This window comes from Salvelinus namaycush, chromosome 17, assembly GCF_016432855.1.
Source record: "Salvelinus namaycush isolate Seneca chromosome 17, SaNama_1.0, whole genome shotgun sequence".
NCBI classification, from domain to species: domain Eukaryota; kingdom Metazoa; phylum Chordata; class Actinopteri; order Salmoniformes; family Salmonidae; genus Salvelinus; species Salvelinus namaycush.
In genome coordinates, this window is record NC_052323.1 from 5965385 (window position 1) to 5992429 (window position 27045).

At 40.7% G+C, this 27045-nt stretch overlaps 1 protein-coding gene across 1 annotated transcript; it reads left to right on the forward strand.

The window, feature by feature from the left end:
• Positions 1-5725: 5725 nt before the first annotated feature.
• Positions 5726-9577, forward strand: LOC120061876 (ankyrin repeat and SOCS box protein 5-like). Its single transcript, XM_039011654.1, has 7 exons — positions 5726-5921; positions 7659-7738; positions 7830-7937; positions 8154-8304; positions 8637-8771; positions 9117-9308; positions 9450-9577. Exons 1-7 carry the CDS (start codon positions 5726-5728, stop codon positions 9575-9577), a joined length of 990 nt encoding a protein of 329 aa, XP_038867582.1.
• The last annotated feature ends 17468 nt before the right edge of the window (positions 9578-27045 follow it).

A 27045-nucleotide genomic window follows, 5' to 3' on the forward strand; every position in this document is an offset into this window, starting at 1 on the left:
ACACGTAGCCTACATATCAATGCATACACAAACTATCTAGGTCAAATAGGGGAGAGGCGTTGTGCCACAAGGTGTTGCTGTTTTTTGAAACCAGGTTTGCTGTTTATTTGAGAAATTTGAGATGGAAGGAAGTTCCACGCAATAAAGGCTCTATATAAAACTGTACGTTTTCTTGAATTTGTTCTGGATTTGGGGACTATGAAAAGACCCCTGGTGGCATGTCTGGTGGGATAAGTGTGTGTCAGAGCTGTGTATAAGTTGACTATGCAAACAATTTGGGATTTTCAACACATTCATGTTTCTTATAAAAAGAAGAAGTGATGCAGTCAATCTCTCCTCAACTCCTAGCCAAGAGAGACTGGCATGCATAGTATTTACATCAGCCCTCTGATTACAATTAAGAGCAAAACGTGCCGCTCTGTTCTGGGCCAGCTGCAGCTTAACTAGGTCTTTCCTTGCAGCACTGGACCACACGACTGGACAATAATCAAGATTAGACAAAACTAGAGCATGCAGAACTTGCTTTTTGGAGTGTGGTGTCAAAAAAGCAGATCATCTCTTTATTATCCCATTTTTGCAATCATTGAATCTATGTGTTCTGACCATGACAGTTTACAATCTAATGTAACGCCAAGTTATATAGTCTCCTCAACTTGTTCAAACGCCACACCATTCATTACCAGATTCAGCTGAGGTCTAGCACTTAAGGAATGATTTGTACCAAATACAATGCTTTTAGTTTCAGAGATATTCAGGACCAGTTTATTAGTGGCCACCCATTCCAAAACAGACTGCAACGCTTTGTTAATGGTTTCAGTGACTTCATCAGCTGTGGTTGCTGATGCATATATGGTTGAATTATCAGCATACATGGACACACATGCTTTGTTTAATGCCTGTGGCAGGTCATTGGTAAAAATAAAAAAAGAGTAGAGGACCTAGAAAGCTGCCCTGCGGTACACCACACATTACATGTTTGACATTAGACGCTTCCATTAAAGAAAACCCTTTGAGTTATATTAGATAGATAGCTCTGAATCCACGATATGGCAGAGGTTGAAAAGCCATAGCACTTAAGTTTTTTCAACAACAGTTATCAATTTCTTTCAACCAATCATCAGTCATGTGTGTCAGTGCAGTACATGTCGAGTGCCCTTCTCTATAAGCATGTTGAAAGTCTGTTGTTAATTTGTTTACAGAGAAATAGCATTGTATTTGGTCAAACATAATTTTTTAAATGCACCTAATTTATGAAAGTTGCCAATCGCAATATAAAGTCAAGAGAAGAAAAAGACTGGAAGGAAGAGAGATGACTAGAAACGATTCGGTTGACTGTTTTATGTGTGGATTAATTGGCGGAGTACAGGACCTTGTGCATTTCAGGTAAAATAACAACTCAATGTTTATATCCCAGGACAAATTAGCTCGCAACAGCAAGCTAGCTAGCTAAATAGGACAAATTAGCTAGCAAGTGCAAGCTAACTAGCTAAATTGCCATAAATGTTTAATGCATTTCAACCTGTCCCCAAATTAATATAATTGGTTCAGAGTTTGTTTTGATATTTTAACCTGCGTGTCGTGATCGCGTTTGGTGTGGGGGGACAAAATAAATGTATGCACGATGGCGCACGTGCGCAGCCAGTTTGGGTTCCCTATAAGAATGGAAAGAGAGATAGGCCTCTGTGTTCATCTTATAATTTTTCTCCAATGCCAAATCAGCGTTTCTTGATCGCAACAAAACTGTCCATGCTTGCATTCATTAGGAATCTGAGCATGGTACTTTCAAACGTTTGGCCTACCTTTCCACCCCAAACAGAGTAGACCTACCAATGCAAAAAAATGTAGGCTTTAACTTTTACCGCCTCAGAAACCCGGATCCGGGATCACCCCCCCCACACTGATTAGCATCGCTAGCATAGCGTCACAATTAAATAGTAGCATCTAAATATCATTAAATCACAAGTCCAAGACACCAAATGAAAGATACAGATCTTGTGAATAAAGCCACCATTTCAGATTTTTAAAATGTTTTACAGGGAAGACAAAATATGTAAATCTATTAGCTAACCCCGTTAGCAAAAGACACCACTTTTCTAACTCCATCAGTTTCTTACTCCATCAGGTGCTATCACCAATTCGGCCAAATAAAGATATTGATAGCCACTAACCAAGAAAAAACCTCATCAGATGACAGTCTGATAACATATTTATTGTATAGCATAGGTTTTGTTAGAAAAATTTGCATATTTCAGGTATAAATCATAGTTTGCAATTGCAGCCACCATCACAAATCTCCCCAAAGCGACTAGAATTACTAGAGAGAGCAACGTGTATGACCAATTTACTCATCATAAAACATTTCTTAAAAATACACAGCTCACAGCAATGGAAAGACACAGATCTTGTGAATTCAGACAATATTTCAGATTTTCAAAGTGTCTTACAGCGAAAACACAATAAATCGTTATATTAGCATACCACATTTGCAAACGTTACCCGAGCATTGATTCAAGGCAAAATAGGCTATAGCGTTATCACCAAAATACATTAATTTTTTCACTAACCTTCTCAGAATTCTTCCGATGACACTCCTGTAACATCATATTACACAATCCATATAGAGTTTGATCGAAAATGTGCATATTTAGCGGCACAAATCGTGCTTACACAATGGAAAAAGTGTCCAACTACTCAAGCAATCTGCCTGGCGCCATTTTGAAAATACAACTATTTTTATCGAAAACTATTCATAAACTTGACTAAAAAAATACAGGTTGGACATGAAATGAAAGATGCATTAGTTATTAATGCAACCGCTGAGTTAGATTTTTAAAATTAACGTTACTAGACATACAGTGTGCGTTACAGCCAGACTAGTGCCGCAATAATGGCGTCACTAATCGCCATTATTGAGTTTACATTTTTCCACATAAAAACGGAATAACATCATAAATAGCTCTTACTTTTCGACGAGCTTCCATCAGAATCTTGGCCAAGTGGTCCTTTGTCCAAAAGAATCGTTGCTTGGTTGTAAAACGTTGCATTCAACTTCTGATATAGCAGCTAACAATAGCTAACAATAGCTATTTTGCCCCAACGTGTCCAAATCCTCAAGACGCAATACTGAGGAAATTCCGAAAAATAGCAATATACTCGCATAATCTGATATAACTCGGTTTAAAATAGCTTCGTTATGATGTTTCTAACACCTATATCGAATTAAATTACAGACGGATACATCTAACGTTGATAACTGAGCGTTTGAAAATGGCATCCTGAGGTCCCTCTCTGCGTAATGGTCAGCGTCGAAAAGAAGGCTACCCTCACTCCTTGGCCTTTTATAACCTCTGAGAGCTACGTAGCAAGCCCATTCCACTTCTCATTGGTTACTGACATCCAGGGGAAGGCGGGTGCAGTTCATGTCGTTCCATAGGATACACACAGACCTTTAAAACTGATCTGAGACAGGAGCTTCGCTCTCAGACCTTCGCAGTACCTGTCATGGATTTCGCTGTAGAAAGAGTTCTGGGTCACCCACAGACATAATTCCAACGGTTTATGAAACTAGAGAGTGTTTTCTATCCAATAGAATTAATAATATGCATATTGTACGAGCAAGAATTGAGTACGAGGCAGTTTAATTTGGCAACACCCAGAAAAAATAAATGCTAACTGCTCCCCCTATTGACAAAAGGTTAACTGCTGGCTACTCTTCTACCCAACGAGAGGTCGCAAGTGTTTCCCTAAAAGCTGTCTGTGTTTAATCATCGTCTATTGCACAGAAAGTGAATGGCTTAAATCAACTGATAGTGATGGAATTAGAATACTTCTCAAGCAAAGTCATTTTTTTGTTTCCTCGGCTATAGGTTGTAGCTCAGCCTCTGAATGTTAACGAAACAATGATATCCCCATGTGTATCGGAGTCACGTCTTTCCCGGGTATTTTACATCTTGTTTGTAGTATAAAGCATCAAAAGGACCTAAGCTCCGTTATAGATCACTTAAATATATTAGGATCCGTTTCATTTTCTTCCAAGTCTAAAGCTAACAAGCCTGTGCTTTTTGCCATTTTCTTTAATAAAAAGGTAGGCCTATGGCATACCCTCTCATTTCAAGTCTTGGTTTTAACTTAATAGCCATTCACTGACACAGCAATTGACCGACAAATCTATGGATATAGCAGCCTGTATCTTAATTTCCTCTGTCAAACAGGTAGGCCTACCTTTTATTTCTTCAATAGGAAGAAATAGGCTCCAACACAAAGCCCTCGTGGTTAGCAAAGTCGGATTCAAATGAAGACTGTTGAAATGAATTATGCCTACTCGAATTCGCCTACTTTCATCACCATGAGCTGTCCATTTCCGATTGATTGCTTTGAGTTTCAGCACCACAATGTAAGTTACTCGAATCTGGCTTATTGTGAGGTAAATAACTCGGATAAATAGGCCGACATGGGCAAGAAAATCAATTATAGTAGTAGAAAGCTATCAAAGTTGACCTCCGGTCCTCCTTCTCACTTAACACTCTCCTTCTCAAACTGAACAGAACATAGGCTATAGGGTAGTCCGCGCGCAAGATATTGAATTTTTTAGACTAGGCCTAATAAATGTAAAAAATCTGAAGAAGATTTTACTCCCATCGTAGCCCTACACAGCACAGCCATTGGTTAAACAGCAAACAAGAAAGTTGAACAGGCTGAGGCTCAGGGTTGTAATATCCATTGCAGTGTGTGATGCAGCCTAGTTTAATTTATACCATCCCAGCAGCTATCTTTGAAATATAACTTTGCTCTGTGCATGCCCTTTGTAGCCTATAGCCTATGGATCATTTGATTGAGACCACACTAAATAGCCTATCGGCGCACTTGATATTGAGTGCCCAGCTGAGAATCAGAGATGAGGGGTGGCATCGGACACACATCAATATATAACCTAGTAAGAAACTAATTCAAAATCAGATTTAATAATTTACATGACCCTCCCCTGGATTAGATTTTCAATTACTAAACCTTCCCCTTCACTGAAAATGAAAAAGCATAACCCTCCCCCATTTTCATCCAGTTACAGATCTAGAAAAGATACAGTGCATGTCAAATTTCATTTTTTGCATTTTAGCTAACCCTAACCCTTTATCTAACCTTAATGCAATTCTCCTAACCTTCTACGTTCATTCTCCTAAACTGCAAGTTATCCTAACCTGTTACGACAGGTCAATTTTGACATAAGGTTGATCTCTATATCTAGTCAACAACCCCATGGGCTAACCTATACTGCCCTCTGCTGCATATACAACATACTAAAAAGGATCTGTCTTATTTATGTACAGTTGGAAATGTAGCCTTGAAGGCATTTTCCTTGTTCCTGGATTAAAAGTGCACTCGTCATTTTACCATTCACCTAATCCTTATGGAATAACTTTATTTTGGACCATTGACAGTCTGGTTTACAAGTTGCAATGAATTTAGCCCCTAAAATGCATTGCAACCAAATGAACACTGCTCCATGCTTTGTTCAAAAAAATATGTATCATGATTACAGGATGATATTGACTTCCGTCATAGAAATGGCACTCCACTGCACCACAATGACAACGAGAGCCACTATTTTAATACAGGCACAGAAACAGCAGCTGGACAATATTATATCAGCTAGTTCAGTGGAGGACTACTTGAGAGTGGCATATGATCCACTCAGTAGAGCAGAGCCATGTTCAAAAGAGGGGGCAATATGACAGAGGCAACAGAGAATCCGTTTGCTTCGCTGCATTATTCCAATGTTTACCTCACCATTCTGGCACTGTTCTGCTTCAAGCTCTTTATTAAGATAAGCCTCAACTGCCTCTCCTACTTTTACATCATCAGAGGGAACCGCAAGGAGGCAGCCAGGATATCTGCAGAGTTCTATGATTTTGGTCAAGGACACAGTGAGTACACACATCTCTCAATTGCATTGATCCATTGTAAAAATAAAAATAAATGGAACATTGGAATACTGACTATATTCAAATGATTGTGCTATTTATATTTGCCGTTACATTTCGCCTTGTAAACTGAAGAGTTCATATTTAGGAAGAGATTAACTGATGGAATGGGTCTCTTGTTTTATGATTAGGCTACTGAATACTGAGAATAACGCATATACTCACTTTATTGACCCTAATAACATGAAAAGTACCCGAAACGTGACTGTGTATACACAGTACATACTGGTCAGTTCAATTTCTACCTTGCTGTATTAATAGAACGGGACCACGCGGTGCCTCCCCACCCCCTTGCCCTAGTTTCCATTCCTGACTGTTGTGTACTATAGCTCTCGAATACCCTTCTCCTTATGTAGGGTTTTCAGCGGTTACATTCGGCCACATTTGGCTCCATGAGAACTACATTTCCGATGCTGTGTTTTAACGTTTAAAAAAGTTTAAAAAATCATTGCTTCAAAACAGTTTTCGAAATCAGCGAGAAATAATCTTTCAAATAAAAAAGACACTTACTGTAGAAGTTGTGCACAGATCTGTGTGGTCCTCCAGTTGACAAACTACATTTCCTCCGTGTTACGCTTACACACAGGTGTTCCGAGCACGCTAGATCGCTAACTAGAACAGGTGGCCGTCTATGTCTTCCATCTGGCTTCCGTAAACAAGTGATGTAACGTGGAGATATGGCTGTGTGGGAACACTAACCCTATGAAGGTATTTAGAAATGTAAACTTTTGTCTTTAGAAAATTATTTCTCGCTGATATGAAAGATTTATTTTTTATTTTACTAAGCAAGTCAGTTAAGAACAAATTCTTATTTTACAGTGACAGCCTACCCCGGCCAAACCCAGACAATTCTTGGCCAATTGCGCAACGCCCTATGGGACTCCCAATCACAGCTGGATGTGATTCAGCCTGGATTTGAAACAGGGACTGTAGTGACACCTCCTGCAGTGCCTTAGACCGCTGCGCCACTCGGGAACCCAAGATACATTCCTTATGTTTCCGAAAGCGTACCGCAAGCGTTGCGTGTTAATGTTTAGAGCAAGCGTCAAGGCTCTTAACAAACTCCCCCAGTCAGAAGATACTATCGTCAATAGTCGTTAAAGCAGTTAGCATCTACGAATAAGGTATGTGTACAGTAGACAGACCTGCAGACCAAAACAACACTTCTCAGTGTCAGTGACAGACAAGTGTGCCAACATGCTTGGTCCATGGAAAGGGAGCACCAATGCAGCAAACAGAAACACAAAGTAAAATATTGTTGTGCTTCATTAAAGGTCAGCGATGTAGTTCACATAACTTTTGTTTCTGACTTACAGTGGCTTGGTCTTTGATTGCTACATCAAGCAGGTTATTTCAAGATAACTTGAAACGAGAGTCAAGCGATTTTACGGCTATTCCCAGTGTAGACATATTGGCTCAGCATATACTCATCCCATGATTGGACTGCATGGAACTTTAGTACTTTACCTCAAACTAAGAGAAATAGAATACAACATTTTCAGCAGTGTTATAGATCAGTGATATGGAGGGAGGCAACAATGATGACAGTCTGGAACACATCTGGCGTTATTCTGGATATTGACCCAGGTGTGTGTGTTTGCCCAGTGAAATGGAATCATTCATCAAAACTGTAAGACTTTAAGTTGTTATGAGTGACATAAGCATTTATGTTTGCTGCAGGGTCCTGGGCAGACCGCTCACCCTTACATGATGCTGCATGCCAAGGTCGTCTCTTCGCCCTGAGGAATCTCCTTTTACAGGTGAGCCAAAGGTAATCCAACTCAATTCAGTGTGTGCACCCACTGCTTACCTTCTGCAATGTACTATGGTCGTGTTCTGCTGCTCCCACAGGGCCACAATGTAAATGCGGTCACTATAGACCATGTGAGTCCTCTCCACGAGGCCTGCTTTGAAGACCATGTAGCATGTGCCAGAGCTCTGATCGCTGCAGGAGCCAATGTGAGTCACTGGAGAAGATACAGTAATAATCAAGAATACTATATTTTTAATTTTTTATGAAACAATAATAATTATCAGTAAACAATGAATTAAGAAATGTGTCAATAAGGCTTCTGAAAATACTTCTTGTTCTGTAATTTGTTATTTTTCCTCTGCCCCAAAATGGTGCTATGTTATTCAGCTGAGCGGTCAGAGTTAACATGAGACTCTGTGCAGGTGAACATCACCACCATTGACGGGGTAACTCCCCTGTTCAACGCGTGCTCAGTGGGTAGTGTATCATGTGCAGAGGTCCTCCTGGAGAACGGGGCCAAACCCGAGGCGCTGGTATTTCAGCCCTCGCCCATTCACGAAGCCAGCAGTAAAGGTATGACCAGTACCTGTATCACTCCAACATCCTTATCTTAATTCATCTAGTACAAACCTTGAAGTATGCTTCACTGACCTTTGCGCTGTATTCTAACTTGGGATTGAGGCAAATATATTAAACTTAAAAATCTGAATCAAAATGTCACCAATCAGAGTACAGTATTTGACGTAACAGTGCAAGTTTGAGATACTCTGACTTGAATTATGTTTGTGTATGTCCCATAATGCTTAGAGGATATTACGGGTGCAGAAATAATTAGCTAAGACACACACCGCAGTAATCGGAAAGTCGATCCTAATGACTTCCATGTATGTGCCCATTGTGGGCAGGCAGCAGTGAGTGTGTGGAGACTCTAGTCAAATGGGGAGCAGATGTGGACTTTGAAATTCCTCACCTGGGAACGCCCCTCTACACCGCCTGTGTCTCTCAGGAGATAGAGTGTGTCCGGAGGCTGCTGAGGGAAGGTGAGGCACATGCACCTCTTCTCTGCCAAAGCACCATAGTATGATGAGAGAAGGAGTGAAAACTAGTGGTAAGATTATTACTGTCTCCCAAAGTAGTGAAATGTACAGTATATGTATAACACTCTCACTATGCAGTAGTAGCTTGGCCTTGGTGGGATAGCTCGGAGCGTCTGCTCTTTTCTACACCACTAATATGTTGCACCCACCTGCATAAAAGTGCACACAAGTCTAAATACATCATGTTATACCAGCCATAGAGTACTCAATTCCTGTAACTGAATGACCAAGGACTATTAAATGTGTATCAAATCCATAGTATGCTTACCTTGGTTTCCCTCCACGCAGGAGCAAATGTACAGAAAGGTATATATATGGAATCTCCCTTACATGCTGCCGCTGAAAAGGACTGCACAGCCATTGTTAAGCTGCTGTTGGACTTCGGGGCAGATATCAACGCCAGGAACATGGAGTTCCAGAGACCTGTGGAGGCCGCTCCCCCCAGCAGCCTGACAGAGGGGTTCCTTTTGGTCTATGAGGGTAAGTTCTATAGGCTTATCCAGTCATCTTTTGAAATCTGTAAATTCCTATAGCCAAAGTCTCGTAGTGTTTTTGCTTCATTAGCCAAGTCCAACTAGCTTTCCATTATATCCATCATGATATGTTTTTTCCTTTTTTCAGCCACGCCCCAACCACTGAGTCAGCTGTGTCGACAGCGCATCCGTGACTGTGTGGGCCGCGACAGGTTTCACCTCGTCAACCATCTACCCCTGCCCAATCCCCTCAAGAACTACCTCCAGTACAGATGATAAGCAGAGAACATCACAATTCCATACGCTGTGGTGGTGGCTTCTTCCATGTTGTCAATCATTCATGGGAACTCAACAGCCTGCAATGGTTGAAGGAGCACTTTTGACACAACTGGCACTTTAAGGAATGAAATACATACTTGATATAGCTTATACTGGATTTTAGTGTGGTTCACAAGATCAAACGCTCAAATTTGGGATTGGAGCAATGACCAACAACCATGGTTTGCTATGAACATTTTCAAGGGAGAGATTCATGTAAATCCAGAGCTCAATTGTTAAACACACTTAGAAAATGAGTGCCTCTTTTCACTATTTAGTCAATAAAAATGGCTGGCACATGCTCATACTGTACAATAGCACAATTTAAAGTGCATGCGTTTTATGAAAAAATTTGCTTAATTTTGATTATTACACATAATGGTTTATCACCTTGTTCTGTGATTTACGTTAGACCTATACATCGGCAAAACTTGAAATTCACCAAAATCCTTACCATTATGGAGAACAATTCACTCATGCATTCATATCCTCCAAAATATAGACATACTTTTGATTGCTTGATGTGTTTTATTATGTGCAATATCATTGTCTGAGGTGCGAGCTATTATCTTATTAAAACGCTTTGAATTCAAGGTTTAGTTTGCATTACGCAAGTCTTTCAAAAGCAAGCTGCTTTCAGTGCGTGGCAACATTTTCCATGTCCAGTGGGTTGCAACAATGTGCCTTCCCGTGAAAACATTCACTTTCCCGGGAGAAAGAAGTAGGTCCGTTGCCATAGAACTGTTGATCAACATGTGAAATGTATCATATATGGGCTAGTAAGCAGGTTAACATAGCTAGCTCGTTAACCAAAATATTTCTACAAGACTCAGTATTTTATAGCAACAACTTTAGCTAAATACTGAATTGGAAAAGCAATAGTAAATAATATTTTTGTGTCATGTCTTTAAGCATGTGGCTGGTTCATAGAAGCTAGCTACAGCTGATTGGCTAACTAACAATGGCGTTTGCACAGCCTACCTAAAAGACAGAATTGCCACGAGAAGTTCTCAAGTGGCTACAAAGTCTGGATTTGTCATTTCCTTCAAAGAATATGCGCAAGTGAGTGTACATTTATTAGCATTTTTTTCCCTCCACAGCCATTAGGTCTTCACTGTAGGCTGTCTTTCAATTCTACTCACTTTCCCTTTTTTAGAGTCATGTGAATCATCCATCGGGAGCAAAGTCGTCTGTTTCAGGGAGATTAAGGTGTATCAGACAGACACTCGCTGATTACAAATTAAAAGGCCAGGAGATGCAGCCGTTTGGTGTGTATTTGTGAGAGATGCCTCCGATTTGCCTCTGACACGATAGCTCTAATAAAAGCACATCAGTTCTTAATAACTATCATGGAAGGTATTGTAATGAAACAGCAAGGAGCAGGTCTCGAACCCTCGACCTTCTAGCCCGAGGTCCGGCGCGCTATCGACTGTGCCGCAAAAGCATGCTCGTGCGGCAGAGTCGATTTCCGCGCTGATAAACCCTTACTTATAAACACTACTCCCTCCCTTTCAAAGAGCGCGTCCTCGCGCTAGCTTGCGACTCTACGTCTTACAGGAACGCGCTCACCGGCCAAGCACACGCCCTGTCGTGGATGCGAGGTCCGATCCCACTTCTGACACCAATGTAATGACCTGACTAGATCATAATTGAACAATTATCCAGACAGAGGATTGAGTTTGCGAATTGACGGTTTATTAAACCAACTTTACACAGACTACTGTTTGGCCGTAGCCCACGCCAAATAAATGAAAGATAACCACAAGCCAACCGTGACCTTCTCTTGTGAAGCCCAGACGTAAGAGAGAGAACAAAGGCTAAACCTGGTCTTAACTTCCAATGCTCCATCCCCTGCCCAACCCCCCTACACGCCACTCCGCCAATCGCCAGGATGCCCGGCATCAGAACATTCCAGGCATTCCCGTGATTGGCAGATAGCAGGTTGATTGACATGTCGGACCCCGCGAACACTGGGTACTGGTCAGTACAACACAACCACCTACTAGCCTAACACATAACACACAGCTGTCTGTGCGGGTCGCTACAGTATTATCTAGTTATTCACTAGTTCATTACACTTACAGTAGCTCAATCATTAGTATTTGCTCTAAAATTACAATTTCAGCTGGTTACCAGCAGGTGGCAGTGCTGTGACTGGTTTAAAAATAATGGGCAAGGGGAGTTTGAAAATCAAAGCACGACCAATGGCAGTTTTGAAAAATGCATGCTGTATTATAGCTCCGTGCTATCTATTAACATTCCAGTTATAACATACACATCGTTTAATAAAATATTATGAATAGGACATTTGTCAGCCTCTCTTGTCTGTCTGCCAATTCCCTCATTTCATTTGGAGCGTCAAGTCTCGTTACTACAATATATTTTAGTGCTAAGTAATATGCCCAGTGCGTCTATCTCAACCATGTTGATAACACATTTGGTTCCTTGGGAGTTGTTGGAACGAAGCCATACGTTTCTTGACAGGTAAAAGGTTTTCATAACATTCTGAGAACAGTCGTGAAAGTTTTGCCTGTTCTGGGAACGTTTTTTTTTTAGGTTGCATGGAGGTTCGGAGAATGCTTTACTCTGGTTCCTTGAAAGCTTTGTTGGGAGGTTTTATTAACACTCTGAATATAGAAATTATAGGTTATTTGGAGGTTTTTAAATAACTTGCTTACAACTTTCACTGAATGTTTGAATAAGACTTTGTAACACTGCTAGCTTATTTTAGCTTAACCTTTTTGAACTCCAAGCACAGATAGGACACACATTTCCTTACACATTAATTATGCAAACACACTTCTTTTTTATTGTGACACGGCTTCAGTGAAATTTGAACCTATAGTGTCCTGTACTCGAATCATAGAATTCCGCTAGTCCCCTACTCAACTGCACCACCAGGATGGAGCTCACATCTGACTGTTTTTTTACGCTTACAAAGCTGTTACTTTTAGTCTATTCAAACAAACCCCATTTCAAAGGAAACAAGCACTCATTAAGATCAGGTGTGGTCAATTAGTGTGGGCAGCCAACACATCTGAGCACACTTAACAAGATAGAGGATAGAGATAGTTTTATTGATGCTGAAAATGGAATGTATATGTTTTTTAAAAAACATTCTCAGATCTTTCTCTGAACATTACTAAAGTTTTCTTATGGTTTATATGTAAAGTTTTCTTAACATTCTCATAACAATTTGAGAACATGACTTTAAATAGAACCACGAGGAAAACTGTTATGCTGAAATACTAAAATTCTCACAGAACAACGTTGGTTCTTAATATTCTCTGAACCATTTGAGAACATTCCAAATGTCAAACCATTTGGAGAACGTTGCCAGAACATTACAAAAATTGAAATGAATAGTAACCATGTTTGAACTTGTAGCCTAGGGTCCAGGGAAAATGTTGACTTTTAGAAATGCATTTCACACAATTCTACGTAATTTTAGATGACTCCAGACTTTAGTAGAATCTTTTTTTTAATACCTTACAAATTATCAAAATGACAGGCTACTTTGATACTGACAAACTTAGAATCTGGGATCAATAAAAACGACCTTGTCTTGAATCCATTGTGTGCTTTGTTTGCACAGCTTATACAATGGGCTATATCGGTCCGCTAATACAGGCAAGGCAGGCACGCTATTTAGTCAGGATTAGGCGGCCGCCTATGGTGGCAGATTGAAGAGAAAGGCATTTTCTGAACTTAACTGACCAAAAAGCACCTCCAACAACACATAAAACCTCACATAATTCAGCCCAATGACAATTTCTCTCAACCAGTGGCATTTAGGCTTTTTGGGTGAGCGCTGATGCCGCCCTGCGATCAGCAGTGCCCACTTTGTCAAGGGCAGAGGCGCAAAACATGTTGCTTGTCCATTCCCAGAGCTCCAGGGTGCTGTTGGAGAGAGGCATACATCATGTAGAAGATATACTATATGGTAGAACGAGTATGTGCCCTTTTCTGTAGCCTACAGGCTGGAGATAAAATGTATGACAATGTAATAAGACAGCCATGTTTTATATCATGCCGGTTTCTCCGATCAAATAGCCTAACCTAAATGCCGCCCAATCAAATATCATGTCATGATCAATGGTTTCAAGTTTGTATGAGCTGATCATAGCAAAAAATAAAATACTTACGCATTTCCCGCTGTGTAAACACATTGCAAATAGGCTCAGGATAACTCCTGATAAAGTGAGGTAGCTGATATTCAGAGCTTAAATAGCCAAATTGATTAGTTACAGGAATCAGGACTAATAAAGCCAATGAAACAGCCTGTTTTACAAACGGTGGGCCTACCGCATGGATGGGCATTCATAACATTCCATTGCAGGCCGACACCAGAAGGCTACACCCCAGTAAGCACGGACCGAAGCCAAAGTCTTTTGGACATATTTTTTTGTTCCTGTCCAGACCAGCCTTGATTTCCACGGACGTTGGGTTTTGGTCCGGTCTAGACCAGCCTTGATTTGGCCCAAACATAGACCTCTGTGTTTGGTTCAGAATTGGTCTACACCGGCCTTGATTTGGTTGAAATATAGACATTAATATCTTTTCAACTTTCATTCAGAGCCAAAAATGAACCTAATTTCAACGTACGTAAATATGTATTTTTTCATTGTCCGGAAAATATGTGTTTTCAATGAATGAAAAATACATATTTTCAACTTTCATTTAGAACCGAAAATGAACCTGATTTCAACGTCTTTCACCTTTCATTCCGAACCTAAATTGAACCTAGCTTCAATGTCATTTTGCTTACTGAGACTATTCTAGTTTTGTAAAAATATTTTTGTATCATCTAGGGCAGCAGAATGGCGAGGACCAGCCCTGAATACAGGAGTAGTAAAGGCCCAGTGCACTACTTTTGTTAAAAAAAAGCACCCTCAGCACTCCTACTTTCCACGGCTATGAACAGAACCATGCTTCTAATTATTAGGACGGTATTTTCTTTACACAACTTTTTAATTGATTGGAACTGATCTGATGTTTCAACTGCCAGAGCTGGCGTCTGCTCATATCAACTGACTATACACTTGTTACAATTGTATTTTAAATATGACACTTAGCAGATGCTTTCAAACCTTTGTTAGGTCAGCTAATATGCCTGCTTGCTGCTGGCATTGCATCATCATAACGATTTTCATTGCCACAAGACTGTGTCACGGCAATTGCCATACACTGTCAACTGTCATGACATCTGCTGTCATTGTATGACAGCATTTTGTACAGTACAACATTTAAAGTAAAGATTTACCTTCATAACCACTTATATTATTTTTGTTTGGAAGAGTTTCTTATCATCCTGCATTATTCGGGAATATTTTGTGACAAACCCCTTTTTAGAATCTTCAGCACTTGCTGCTGTTGCCGTTTGCTTTCCCCCTCGATTGAGAGTAGTCAGATTACACTGAAAGCCAATTCTAACTCCCGATGGGCTGCTCTGAAGGTCCTAAATCTCACCGCAGCCTGTGCCCTTGATGCTCAATTCACAATTGAGCTGTAAACTTATTTTTATGGATGACAGCCTGATACATGTTTTTGTCTGTGTGCCCAGCCCTTCATGTGGTCTGTGAAGCCTGTGGTTTAGCAGATAGGATACTGCTCTGCTAGTCTGGTTCCTCAGGCTTGACACCCATCTATCTGGCTAGAGATCTCCTGGAGATAATGTGAAGAAAGGGAGAGACTGCATACTGTGATATACACTGAGTGTACAAAACATTAGCAACACCATGACATAGACTGACGAGGTGAATCCAGGTGAAAGATATGATCCCTTATTGATGGAATTTGTTAAATCCACTTCAATCAGGGTAGATGAAGGGAAGGTGACAGGTTAATTAAGGATTTTTAAGCCTTGAGACAATTGGAGATATGGATTGTGTATGTGTGCCATTCAGAGGGTGAATGGGCAAGACAAATATTTAAGTGCCTTTGAACGGGGTATCGTAGTAGGTGCCAGGCGCACCGGTTTGAGTGTTTCAAGAACTGCAACGCTGCTGGGTTTTTCCCGCTCAACATTTTCCCGTGTGTATCAAGAACAGTGGTGTAAAGTACTTAAGTAAAAATACTTCAAATACTTAAGTCGTTTTTTGGGGTATCTGTACTTTACTATTTATATTTTTTGCCAACTTTTACTTCACTACATTACTAAAGAAAATAATGTCAACAACAAAAAAACAAGAAAATTGTGCCGTCTGGTTTGCTTAATATAAGGAATTTGAAATGGTTTACACTTTTACTTTTGATACTTAAGTACATTTGAGCAATTCCATTTACTTTTGATACTTAAGTATATTTTAAACCAAATACTTTTAGACTTTTACTCAAGTAGTATTTTACTGGGTGACTTTCACTTTTACTTGAGTCATTTTCTATGAAGTTATCTTTACTTTTACTCAAGTACGACAATTGAGTACTTTTTCCACCACTGATTAAGAATGGTCCACCACCCAAAGGACATCCAGCCAACTTGACACAACTGTGGGAAACATTGGAGTCAACATGAGCCAGCATCCCTGTGGAATGCTTTCGACACCCTGTAGAGTCCGTGCCCCGACGAATTGAGGTTGAGGGCAAAAGGGGGTGCAACTCAATATTAATATTTTGTACACTCAGTGTATGTTTTACCATTTTCCCTCAGAAGATGTATACATTTTCAGATTTTATGCATTAACTGTACATAGCTTAGTGTGTTTATTGCACCAATATTTCAGGTAAATCTAAAGGTCAAAATGTTGCTACAATATACTGGCAAGTCTTATTTTTTTCCTTTGAACATTGAGGCTATTTGATAACCAGCATCTGCTCAAAGCCGTTGGATATGCATGTGGTCTTTTACCCTTCACCCACAGATGATGTCTATCGACAAATCATATGCAATCTACTAGCAGCATTTCTTAAGTGTCAGCTGCATGTTAGTTGATATGCAGCAAACATGAGTCATACTAAATACCTCCCCATAGTGGTGTTGTAATGTCTTTCCCTAAAAGGAAACATAAATTCTCTCTCCATGGCTTCATTCAAACAACCCCCGTCTTGTTACCATGGTTGTCAAAGAGAACCAAAGCCCTATTCAAGTATTAACCTCCTCACTGGTGTTCTGTAAACTTTGACCTCTTGAATATTTCAGATTCTGTTGATTTCTCTCAGCTCGACTGGGCGTGAACACACATTAGCACTTAACACCGAACACTCTCTTGGCTTGTTCGGTTGCCCAGTGATTTGTATTGGAATTGCTGGGTTTTCGAGGTTGAGCAAGTAATACAGTAGATTTCAATGGAAAGAAAAAAATGCCACTGAACAAACACATATTTTGAATTTTTAAAAATGTGTTCATCTGAAATGAGTAGGATTAAACCATAATGATGAATAGAGTAAGTGGCTGAGGTTACAGAGGAGCTGTTTTTATTTATTCCATACCTGTTCATCTTTCCTATTGAACAATATCTGGGGCTGGTTGCTATGGCAATGTGTGAGCACATGGAGAGCAACCAGGGAAGGTAATAAGCTTACTGTGAGCTTCTTTGGCTCCTTCTGTTTGTGATGAGCAACAAACGCTGGCATATCATTTCAAAATGGACGCACGTACACAAATACATTCACGCATACACTGACACACACAGGGCTTGGCAGTGCCAGCCAACTGACGAGGGATGTATACTGCCTAGATGCCCTCACTGAGCGTTTCGCCATCTGCCGTTTTTTCTCTCTCTTTCCATCCATCGATACCGACAGTGCTAAACAGGAGGGAGGGAAGTGGGCACGAGGAGGGAGGAGGTCAGCCCCCTCATTGAAAGCACAGACAGGAACATGACTAGCCAGGGTGGTATTGCGGGGGCTTGCGAGCTAAGGATTCCCCCAGAAAAGATGGCAACCCCCAACAGCAAATCTCCCAGCCCTATTAGCAAAGCAGCCACGGCAGGCTTGTGTGTGTGAGGCAATGGTATCCAAGCCAAGGGAGGGGCACTTTGTGTGTGTGTGTGTTTATACGCGTGTGTGTATGTGCGTGTGTGTGTGTGTGTATTTAGCGCTGCATCCTTTATAGCAAATGCTAATATAGTGTTCTATAATTGTGTAGGCAATGAACCACAGTTGCTTATTTACATATTTTATTAAATTTGGTAAAAAAAACATGCATTCATGACTAATTAGCTGTCAGCTACTTTACTGTACATGCTACATTCTCATAAGGCTGGCTCAAATACATTTCCCCTTATCGCTGAGATAAAAATTTAAACAGCAATTACCAAACTGTCAATGACAGTCCAATGAAAAAGTAATGTAGTGGGAGGACACTGCTTTGCCCCAAATGGCACACTATTCCCTATACAGGCCCTGGTCAAAAGTAGTGCACTATAAAGGGTAATATGGTGAAATTTGGAATGTAAACTGTGAAATTCAGCTATCTTGTGACATTTAGTGGCAGCCTCCCACCACTCTACCAGTATTGCCACTGTATCTAACCTTAGATAACTCCATGTTAATAATGCCAATAATGCCCTTTGACAGGGCCCCATACCTACACTGTAACACCAGGCCCTAAATTGATCCCTTTTTATTCTCTCTATAGAAGTTAAATATAGCATATCATTGTGAAAAGACAGTGGAGCAGATCTACCCCCCGTTTAACCTATACTGGGAATAGATATGAGTGGAATATAAACACAATGAAATACAGAGATACTGCAATTGTTTTTTTTGTAAAAAAAAAAAAAATTCATCAGAGATGTGAACAAATATATTAATATGTTGTTAGATTATTTAAATTAATGTTCCCAATCATTGACCAATGGTTTGAATTTCACTCAGAACATTCACAGAAGGTGTCTTTTTCCCCAAATGTATCAAGCTACTCAGTGTAGGACCGCTGATTTAGGATCAGTTTTGCCTTTTAGATCACCACGAATAAGACTACATGGACAGTGGGACTGATCTTATACCCCTTTCAAACCAAGACGAAAAGCCGCCAATTGGACCAATCTGTCAACGTTTTGCCACCTTTTCTTTATATCTGGAAAGTAACAAAGCCTGTAGTTGAATTTCCGCCAACCGAGGTAGTCATGAGTGCAGTAATATACTGTATGTAAAAGTCCCGCTAACGCCTCAGTATAAGCATCTGCTTTCATCTTACTGGCTTTTGGCACGCAATAAATCATGAACATTCTTTTGTTGTTGTCCGACATCAAACTTGTCCTAAGTATAAACACAGAAACGGAATGACATGCTCTATTTTGTTCCACACAGAAAACTCCCTGATCTGTTTCAAAATGTATTTAGGACAAGCCAGGCAACTAAAAGCTATTTTCTACACAATGTTTTGGTTCATTGCTATCTTGTTAGCTACAGATGTAGGATATTAATTTGATCACCCTGTTGCAGAAGAACTTTCCTTCAATGCAGGAAATGTAAAACTTGTAGTGTATTTGAGGTTTAAAAAGGCGTCTGAAGTTTGTAAATTCCACTTTGAAATGTCAAGCTTCAAATGAAATGTTATTTGTCACATTCTTCGTAAACAACAAGTGTAAACTAACAGTGAAATGCTTAAGGGCCATTCCCAACAATAATAATAACACAAAGAAAACATGTACAATAATTAATGATAAATTTGCTATATACACGGGGTATCAGTATTGAGTCGAAGTGCAGAGTTATTTGTATTTATTATGTATACACATTATTTGCTGCCAAGGCAGCAGCTACTCTTCCTGGGGTCCAGCAAAATTAAGTGGCAGTTATACAATTTTAAAAACATTACATTCACAGATTTCACAACACAGTGTGTGCCCTCAGGCCCCTACTCCACCACTGCCACATATCTACAATACAAAATCCATCAGTTATTTGATGTGGAATAGAGTTCCATGTATTCATGGCTCTATGTAGTACTGTGCACCTCCCATAGTCTGTTCTGGACTTGGGGACTGTGAAGAGACCTCGTGGCATGTCTTGTGGCGAGGTAATTGAGGTAGATATGTACATATACAGTGCCTTCAAAAAGTATTCACACCCCTTGACTTTTTCCACATTTTGTTGTGCTACAGCCTGAAGTTAAAATTGATCAAATTTAGATTTTTTTAGCACTGGCCTACACACAATAGCACATAATGTCAAAGTGTGTTTACAGACATATTCAATTGCCCCCTATCCCAGTCTGTTGTCCCCACATGCATGTTTTAAAAAAAAATTACAAATTCATTAATAATGAAAAGCTGAAAGCATGCGCAGACCAGCTGGCTGGTGTGTTTACAGACATATTCAATCACCCCCTATCCCAGTCTGTTGTCCCCACATGCTTCAAGATGGCTACCATTGTTCCTGTACCCAAGAAGGCAAAGATTGCTGAACTAAATGACTACCGCCCCATAGCACTCACTTCTGTCATCATGAAGTGCTTTGAGAGACTACTCAAGGATCAAATCACCTCCACCTTACCGGCCACCCTAGACCCACTTCAGTTTGCAAACCGCACCAAACAGGTCCACAGACGACGCAATCGCCATCACACTGCACACTGAATATCCCATCTGGACAAAAGGAATACCTATGTAAGAAAGCTGTTCATTGACTACAGCTCAGCATTCGACACCATAGTACCCTCCAAGCTCATCATCAAGCTGGAGGCTCTGTGTCTCAACCCCGCCCTGTGCAATTGGGTCCTGGACTTTCTGACGGGCCACCCCCAGGTGGTGAAGATAGGAAACAACATCTACACTTCGCTGACCCTCAACACTGGGGCCCCACAAGGGTGCGTGCTCAGCCCCCTCCTGTACTCCCTGTTCACCCACGAATGCACAACAGTAGTGCGCTTGATTACCAAAAACGACGAGACAGCCTACAGGGAGGAGGTGAGGGGACTCGGAGTGTGGTGTTGGAAAACAATCTCTGATTCAATGTCATGATCTTGGACTTCAGGAAACAGCAGAGGGAGCTCCACCCTATCCACATCGGCGTACATATCACAGACAAACTGAAATGGTCCACTCACACAGACAGTGTGGTGAAGAAAGCGCAACAGCGCTGCTTCAACCTCAGGAGGCTGAAGAAATTTGGTTTGTCACCCAAAACCCTGACAAACTTTTACAGATGCACAATCGAGAGCATCCTGTTGGGCTGTATCACGGCCTAGAACGGCAACTGCACCACCCTCAACCGCAAGGTTCTCCAGAGGGTTTTGCGGTTTGCACAACGCGTCACTGGGGGCAAACTACCTGCCCTCCATGACACCTAAAGCACCCGATGTCACAGGAAGGCAAAAAGATCATCAAGGACATCAACCAACCGAGCCACTGCCTGTTCATACCGCTACCATCCAGAAGGCGAGGTCAGTACAGGTGCATCAATGCTGGGACAGAGACTGAAAAACAGCTTCTATCTCAAGGCCATCAGACTGCTAAACAGCAATCACTAACTCAGAGAGGCTGCTGCCTACATTGAGACCCAATCACTGGTCACTTTAATAAATGGATCACTAGTCACTTCATACAATGCACTCTAAATAATGCAACTTTAGTAATGTTAACATATCTTACATTACTCATATCACGTGTATATACTGTATTTTCTGCCATCTATTGCACCTTGCCAATGCCGCTCGGCCATCGCTCATCCATGTACTTACATGTACATATTCTCATTCACCCCTTTAGATTTGTGTGTATTAGGTAGTTGTTGGGGAATTGTTAGATTACTTGTTAGATATTACTGCACTGTCGGAACTAGAAGCACAAGCATTTCTCTACACTCGCATTAACATCTGCTAACCATGTGTATGTGACAAATAACATTTGATTTGCAATATCTTAGGTCAATAAGTATTCAACCCCTTTGGAATGGTAAGCCTAAATAAGTTCAACAGTAAAACATGTGCTTAACAACTCACATAATAAATTGCATGGAATCACTCTGTGTGCAATAATAGTGTTAAACATGATTTTTGAATGACTACTTTACAGTATCTCTGTGCCCCACACCTACATTATCTGTAAGGTCCCTCAGTCGAGCAGTGAACTTCAAACACAGATTCAACCACAAACACCAGTGAGTTTATCCAATGCCTCTCAAAGAAGGGCACATTTTGGTAGATGGGTAAAAATAAAAAAAGCAGACATTGAATTTCCCTTTGAGCATGGGGAAATTATTAATTACACTTTGGATGGTGTATCAATACACCCAGTCACTACAAAGTTACAGGCATTAAATGTTTAGAGAGTTACTTTAAAACAGTTAGAGTTAATGGCTGTGATAGGAGAAAACTGAGGATGGATCAACAACATTGTAGCTACTCCACAATGCTAACCTAATTGACAGAGTAAAAATAAGGATGCCTGTACAGTATATATAAATATTCCAAAACATGCATCCTGTTTGCAAGAAGGCACTAAAGTAATATTGCCCCCAAAAAATGTGGCAAAGCAATTTACTTTTTGTCCTCAGTACAAGGTGTTATATTTTGGTCATCATGTCATGAGTACAGTATGCTTGTAATAGTTAAGGACTGGGGAGTTTTTCAGGATAAAAAATAAACATAATGGAGCTAAGCACAGGCAAAATCCTAGAGGAAAACCTGGTTTTAGTATGCTTTCCACCAGACACTAAGAGATTAATTCACCTTTCAACAGGACAATAACCAAAAACACAAGGCCAAATATACACTGGAGTTGCTAACCAAGAAGACAATGAATGTTCGTGAGTGGTCGAGTTACAAATTTGACTAAAATCTGCTTGAAAATCAATGGCAAGACCTAAAAACGGTTGTATAGAGCTATGATCAGCAACCAATTTGAGCTTGAATAATTTTGAAAAGAATGATGGGCAAATGTTGCACAATCCAGGTGTTGAAAGCTGTAAGAGACTTACCCAGAAAGACTCACAGCTGTAATTGCTGCCAAAGGTGTATTTACTCAGGGGATTGAAGACGTATCTAATCAAGATATATTAGTGTTTCATTTTTTACACATTTCTTTACATATTGTGGATTTTTTTCAGACTTTGACATTAAAATAGTATTTTGTGTTGGTCGTTGACATAAAATGACAAATCAATTGTGATCCCACTTTGTAACACAATAAAATGTGGAAAAAGTAAAGTGTTGAGAATGCTTTCTGAAGGAACTGTAGTTAGGGGTAAATTGACGAGGTAACAGGATAGATAATAAACAGTAGCAGCAGTGTATGTGAGTCAAAAGAGTTAGTGCAAAGAGGGTCAATGCAGATAGTTTGGGTAGCTATTTGGTTAACTATTTAGTAGTCTCGTGGCTTGGGGGTAGAAGCTGTTCAGGGTCCTGTTGGTTCCAGACTTGATGCATCGGTACCGGTTGCCATGCGGTAGCAGAGAGAACAGTCTGTGAAAATGTATCAACCCCTGCAGAAATGTCAATTATATTCCACATAATAATTCACATTTCCTTTTGCAGCAGGGTTATTTTCCTGCTGTAGAAAACTGGCTCAAATTATAATCCTACATCTGTAGCTAGCCAGCTCACATAATTACCAGAACATTACCAGCCCTCTCCTTTCCTCCTTTCGGTAAATCTGACCATGACTCCATTTTGCTCCTCCCCGCCAACAAACAAAAACTGAAGAGGTAAGTTCTGGTGAAGTCTGTTTTGGTCACATGGACTGGAATATGTTCTGGGTCGCCTCTGGGGATAACATCAATGAATACACCGACTCAGTCACCAAATTATTTAAAAAAATGCATAGAGCATAGATGACGTGATACCGATGGTGTCTTTCAACACTTACAAGAATCAACAACCGTGGATTGATGGCAGCCTTGTCGGTAATTGAAGGAGAGAGATTGTGACCGGGGACAAGTGTATGGTTAAACAGTACAAATACGACCTACGCAGATGGATCAAGATGGCGAATTACAAGTATAGAGACAAAATGGAGGAGCAATTCAGCTGGTCGGACAAGAGGTATATGTGACAGAGTCTTTTCAGGATCACGGATAACAAAAGAAAGCCAGTCACTTCGCGGACACCAACGCCGCCCTACTGGACGAGCTAAACACATTTTTCTCTCGCTTCGAGCATAACTACTCTGAGCTATGGTCTCCACGGAGGACGTAGGTAAGTCGTTCAAACAAGACGGCATCCCGTCTGCAGACCAGCTAGCTGTTGTGTTTTCAGACATTTTCAATCTCTCTCTAGCTCAGGCAGTTACTCCCACCTGCTTCATCCCCGCGTCCAAGAAAGGGAAAGTAACTGAACTGAATGACTGCCAACCCATAGCTCTCACTTCCGTCATCATGAAGTGCTTTGATAGGCTAGTCAAAGAACAGTCAACCCTTTCCAATTCGCCTACCGCCCCGACAGATCCACGGATGAGGCAATCGCTATTACACTGCACTCTGCCCTCACACACCTGGACAAAAGGAATGCATATGTGAGGATGCTATTCATCGACTACAGCTCGGCATTCAATACCATAGTGCCCTCCAAGCGCACCACAAAGCTCAAGGCCCTGGTACTAAACTCCTCCCTATGCAACTGGGTCCTGGACTTCCTGACGGGCTACCACCAGGTGGTGAAGGTAGGCATCATTACCTCCTCCACACTGACCCTCAACACGGGGGCCCTCCAAGGGTGCATCCTCAATCCCCTCTTGTACTCCCTGTATACCTATGACTGCGTGGCCTGTCACAGGTCCAACTCCATCATCAAGTTCGCTGCTAACATGACAGTAGTAGGCCTGATTACCAACAATGATGAGATGGCCTACTGGGAGGAGGTGGGCACTCTGATAGATTGGTGCCAGGTAAACAAACACTCCCTCAACATTAGCAAAACATAGGAGCTGATTGTGAACTTCAGGAGGAACCAGGCTGGACACGCCCCCATCCTCATCAATGGGTCCGCCATGGAGAGAGTCAAAAATGTTAAGTTCCTCGGCGTACACCTCTCTCAGGAGCTGAAACAGTCAAACCACATGGACACCATGGTGAGGAAGCCACGACAGAGTCTCTTCAAACTCAAGAGGCCGAAAAAATTCAGCCTGTCCCCGAGGGCTGTCACAGTGTTCTACAGGAGCGCCATAGGGGGCATACTGACCTGCACTGCTGACCGCAAGGCGCTACAGAGGGTGGTACGGTCAGCCGAATGCACCATTGGGAGCACACTGCCTGCCCTCCAGGACACCTACGCAGGAAGGCCAAGAAGATCATCAGGGACCCCAGTTCAAATGCATGGTAAACTGATATCAGGTGAGACATTGTGGTAATCTATCTGTTATCATCCTAGTGATAAGAATCATCTTCGCACAGATTTCCAGTTTCACCTAAGATATAATGTATGTTACGTAGTACTTTGCATTAATAATGCTTGGTATGTGATTCTTTGAAATCACTTCAGACACACTGTAGTTTTACTTAGCAACATTAATGCATGCTACGTCATTACACCCCTTCAGGGTTGTCTTTCATAACATGATACAATAACACAATACGTCATACCCTTCCTGTCTGATACTGACATATTCCCGGACTTAAAAGCATCAACCATTTTTTGGGGGACTTTCAGTGTCTACCATCCATCCATCCATCCATCAATCCACCCTATCAATCCAATCCAGTATTTAGTTATCTATAAATACTACAGCATACAACAGTAAATACCGTTTTCATACAACATCCAACAGATAACACCGTTTTCACGGTAGTATCTTTGAGGACTTTATTCACTACAGTGAATACCATAGTATTTCTACCATAGTATATTTTCATGTGGGAAGTGGTTTGTGGTTTGTGACTAGAAATGTTTTCATCCTAAGAACTGTTTTTGTACGAAAGGGTTACGTGATGATTATTTGGAAGGCAAGATGGAATCTTTGGAAGGCGAGAAGGGTTTTTCGACGCATTTATATGAGTCAATACAAGTTAGAATAACCTTTGGCAATGATTACAGCTGTGAGTCTTTCTGGGTAAGTCTCTAAGATCTTTGCACACTTGGATTGTACAATATTGCACATTAATCTTTAAAAAATTATTCTAGCTCTGTCAACGTGGTTGTTGAGCATTGCTAAACAGCCATGTTCAAGTCTTACCATATATTTTCAAGCCGATTTAAGTCAAAACTGTGACTAGGCCACTCAGGAACATTCAACGTAATCTTGGTTAGCAACTCCATTGTATATTTGGGCTTGTGTTTTAGATTATTGTCCTGCTTAAAGGTGAATTAATCTCCCAGTGCCTGTTGGAAAGCAGACTGAACTAGGGTTTCCTCTAGGATTTTGCCCCTGTGCCTTAGCTTTATTCTGTTTCTTTTTATCCTAAAAAAACTCCCTAGTCCTTGCCGATCACAGGCATACCCATAACATGATGCAGCCACCACGATGCTTGAAAATAAGAATAGTGGTACTCAGTGATGTGTTGTGTTTGCTCCAAACATAACACTTTGTATTCAGTACATAAAGTGTATTTCTCTGCCACATTTGGTTTTGTTGCAGTTTTACTTTTACTTTATTGCAAACAGAATGCATGTTTTCCCCCAAAAATTATTCTGTAAATACGCTTCGTTCTTTTCACGCTGTCATTTAGGTTAGTGTTGTGGAGTAACTACAATGTTGATCCATCCTCAGATTTCTCCTACCAAAGCCATTCAACTCTATAACTGTTTTAAAGTCATTATTGGCCTCATAGTGAAATCTCTGACCGAATGCCTTCCTCTCCGGCAACTGAGTTAGGAAGGATGTCTGGATCATTGTAGTGACTGGGTATATTGATACACCATCCAAAGTGTAAGTAATAACTTCACCATGCTCAAAGGGATATTCGATGTCTGCTACCAATAGGTGCCCTTCTTTGCGAGGCATTGGAAAACCTCACTGGTCTTTGTGGTTGAATCTGTGTTTGAAATTCACTGCTTGACTGAAGGACCTTACAGATAATTGTATGTGTGGGGTACAAAGATTAGGTAGTCATTCAAAAATCGTGTTCAACACTATTATTGCACACAGCGAGTCCATGCAACTTATTATGTGACTTGTTAAACACATTTTTACTCCTGAATTGATTAAAGGCTTGCCACAACAAAGGGGTTGAATACTTATTGACACAAGACATTTCAGGTTATTATTTTTTATTAATTTGTAAAAAAAAAAAATTCTAAACACATAATTCCACTTTGACATTGTGGGGTATTGTGTGTAGGCCAGTGACACAAAATGTGGAAAAAGTCAAGGGGTGTGAATACATACTGAAGGGACTGTATATATTTATGGAGACAAGCAGAAGAACCCTTTTTGGTTCTACTTAGCACCTGTTTTCTATGAGAGTATGCCGCAGGATAATTTGGGGATTTTATTATTTTATCACTGTGGTTAATGCACGTCCTAAGGTAAACAACTAAACTGATATTATATACTAAATACAGTTTTATTCTTTGTTGTATGACCATGTATGACCATTTATGTCTTAAA

Bases quoted from the DNA above. Each gene is read 5' to 3' on its own strand.
- LOC120061876 (XM_039011654.1), top strand. From the start codon at position 5,726: ATGACAGAGGCAACAGAGAATCCGTTTGCTTCGCTGCATTATTCCAAT. The intron at 8,772-9,116 runs GTGAGGCACATG...CCCTCCACGCAG, and splicing joins CCGGAGGCTGCTGAGGGAAG to GAGCAAATGTACAGAAAGGT. The intron at 9,309-9,449 runs GTAAGTTCTATA...TCCTTTTTTCAG, and splicing joins GTTCCTTTTGGTCTATGAGG to CCACGCCCCAACCACTGAGT.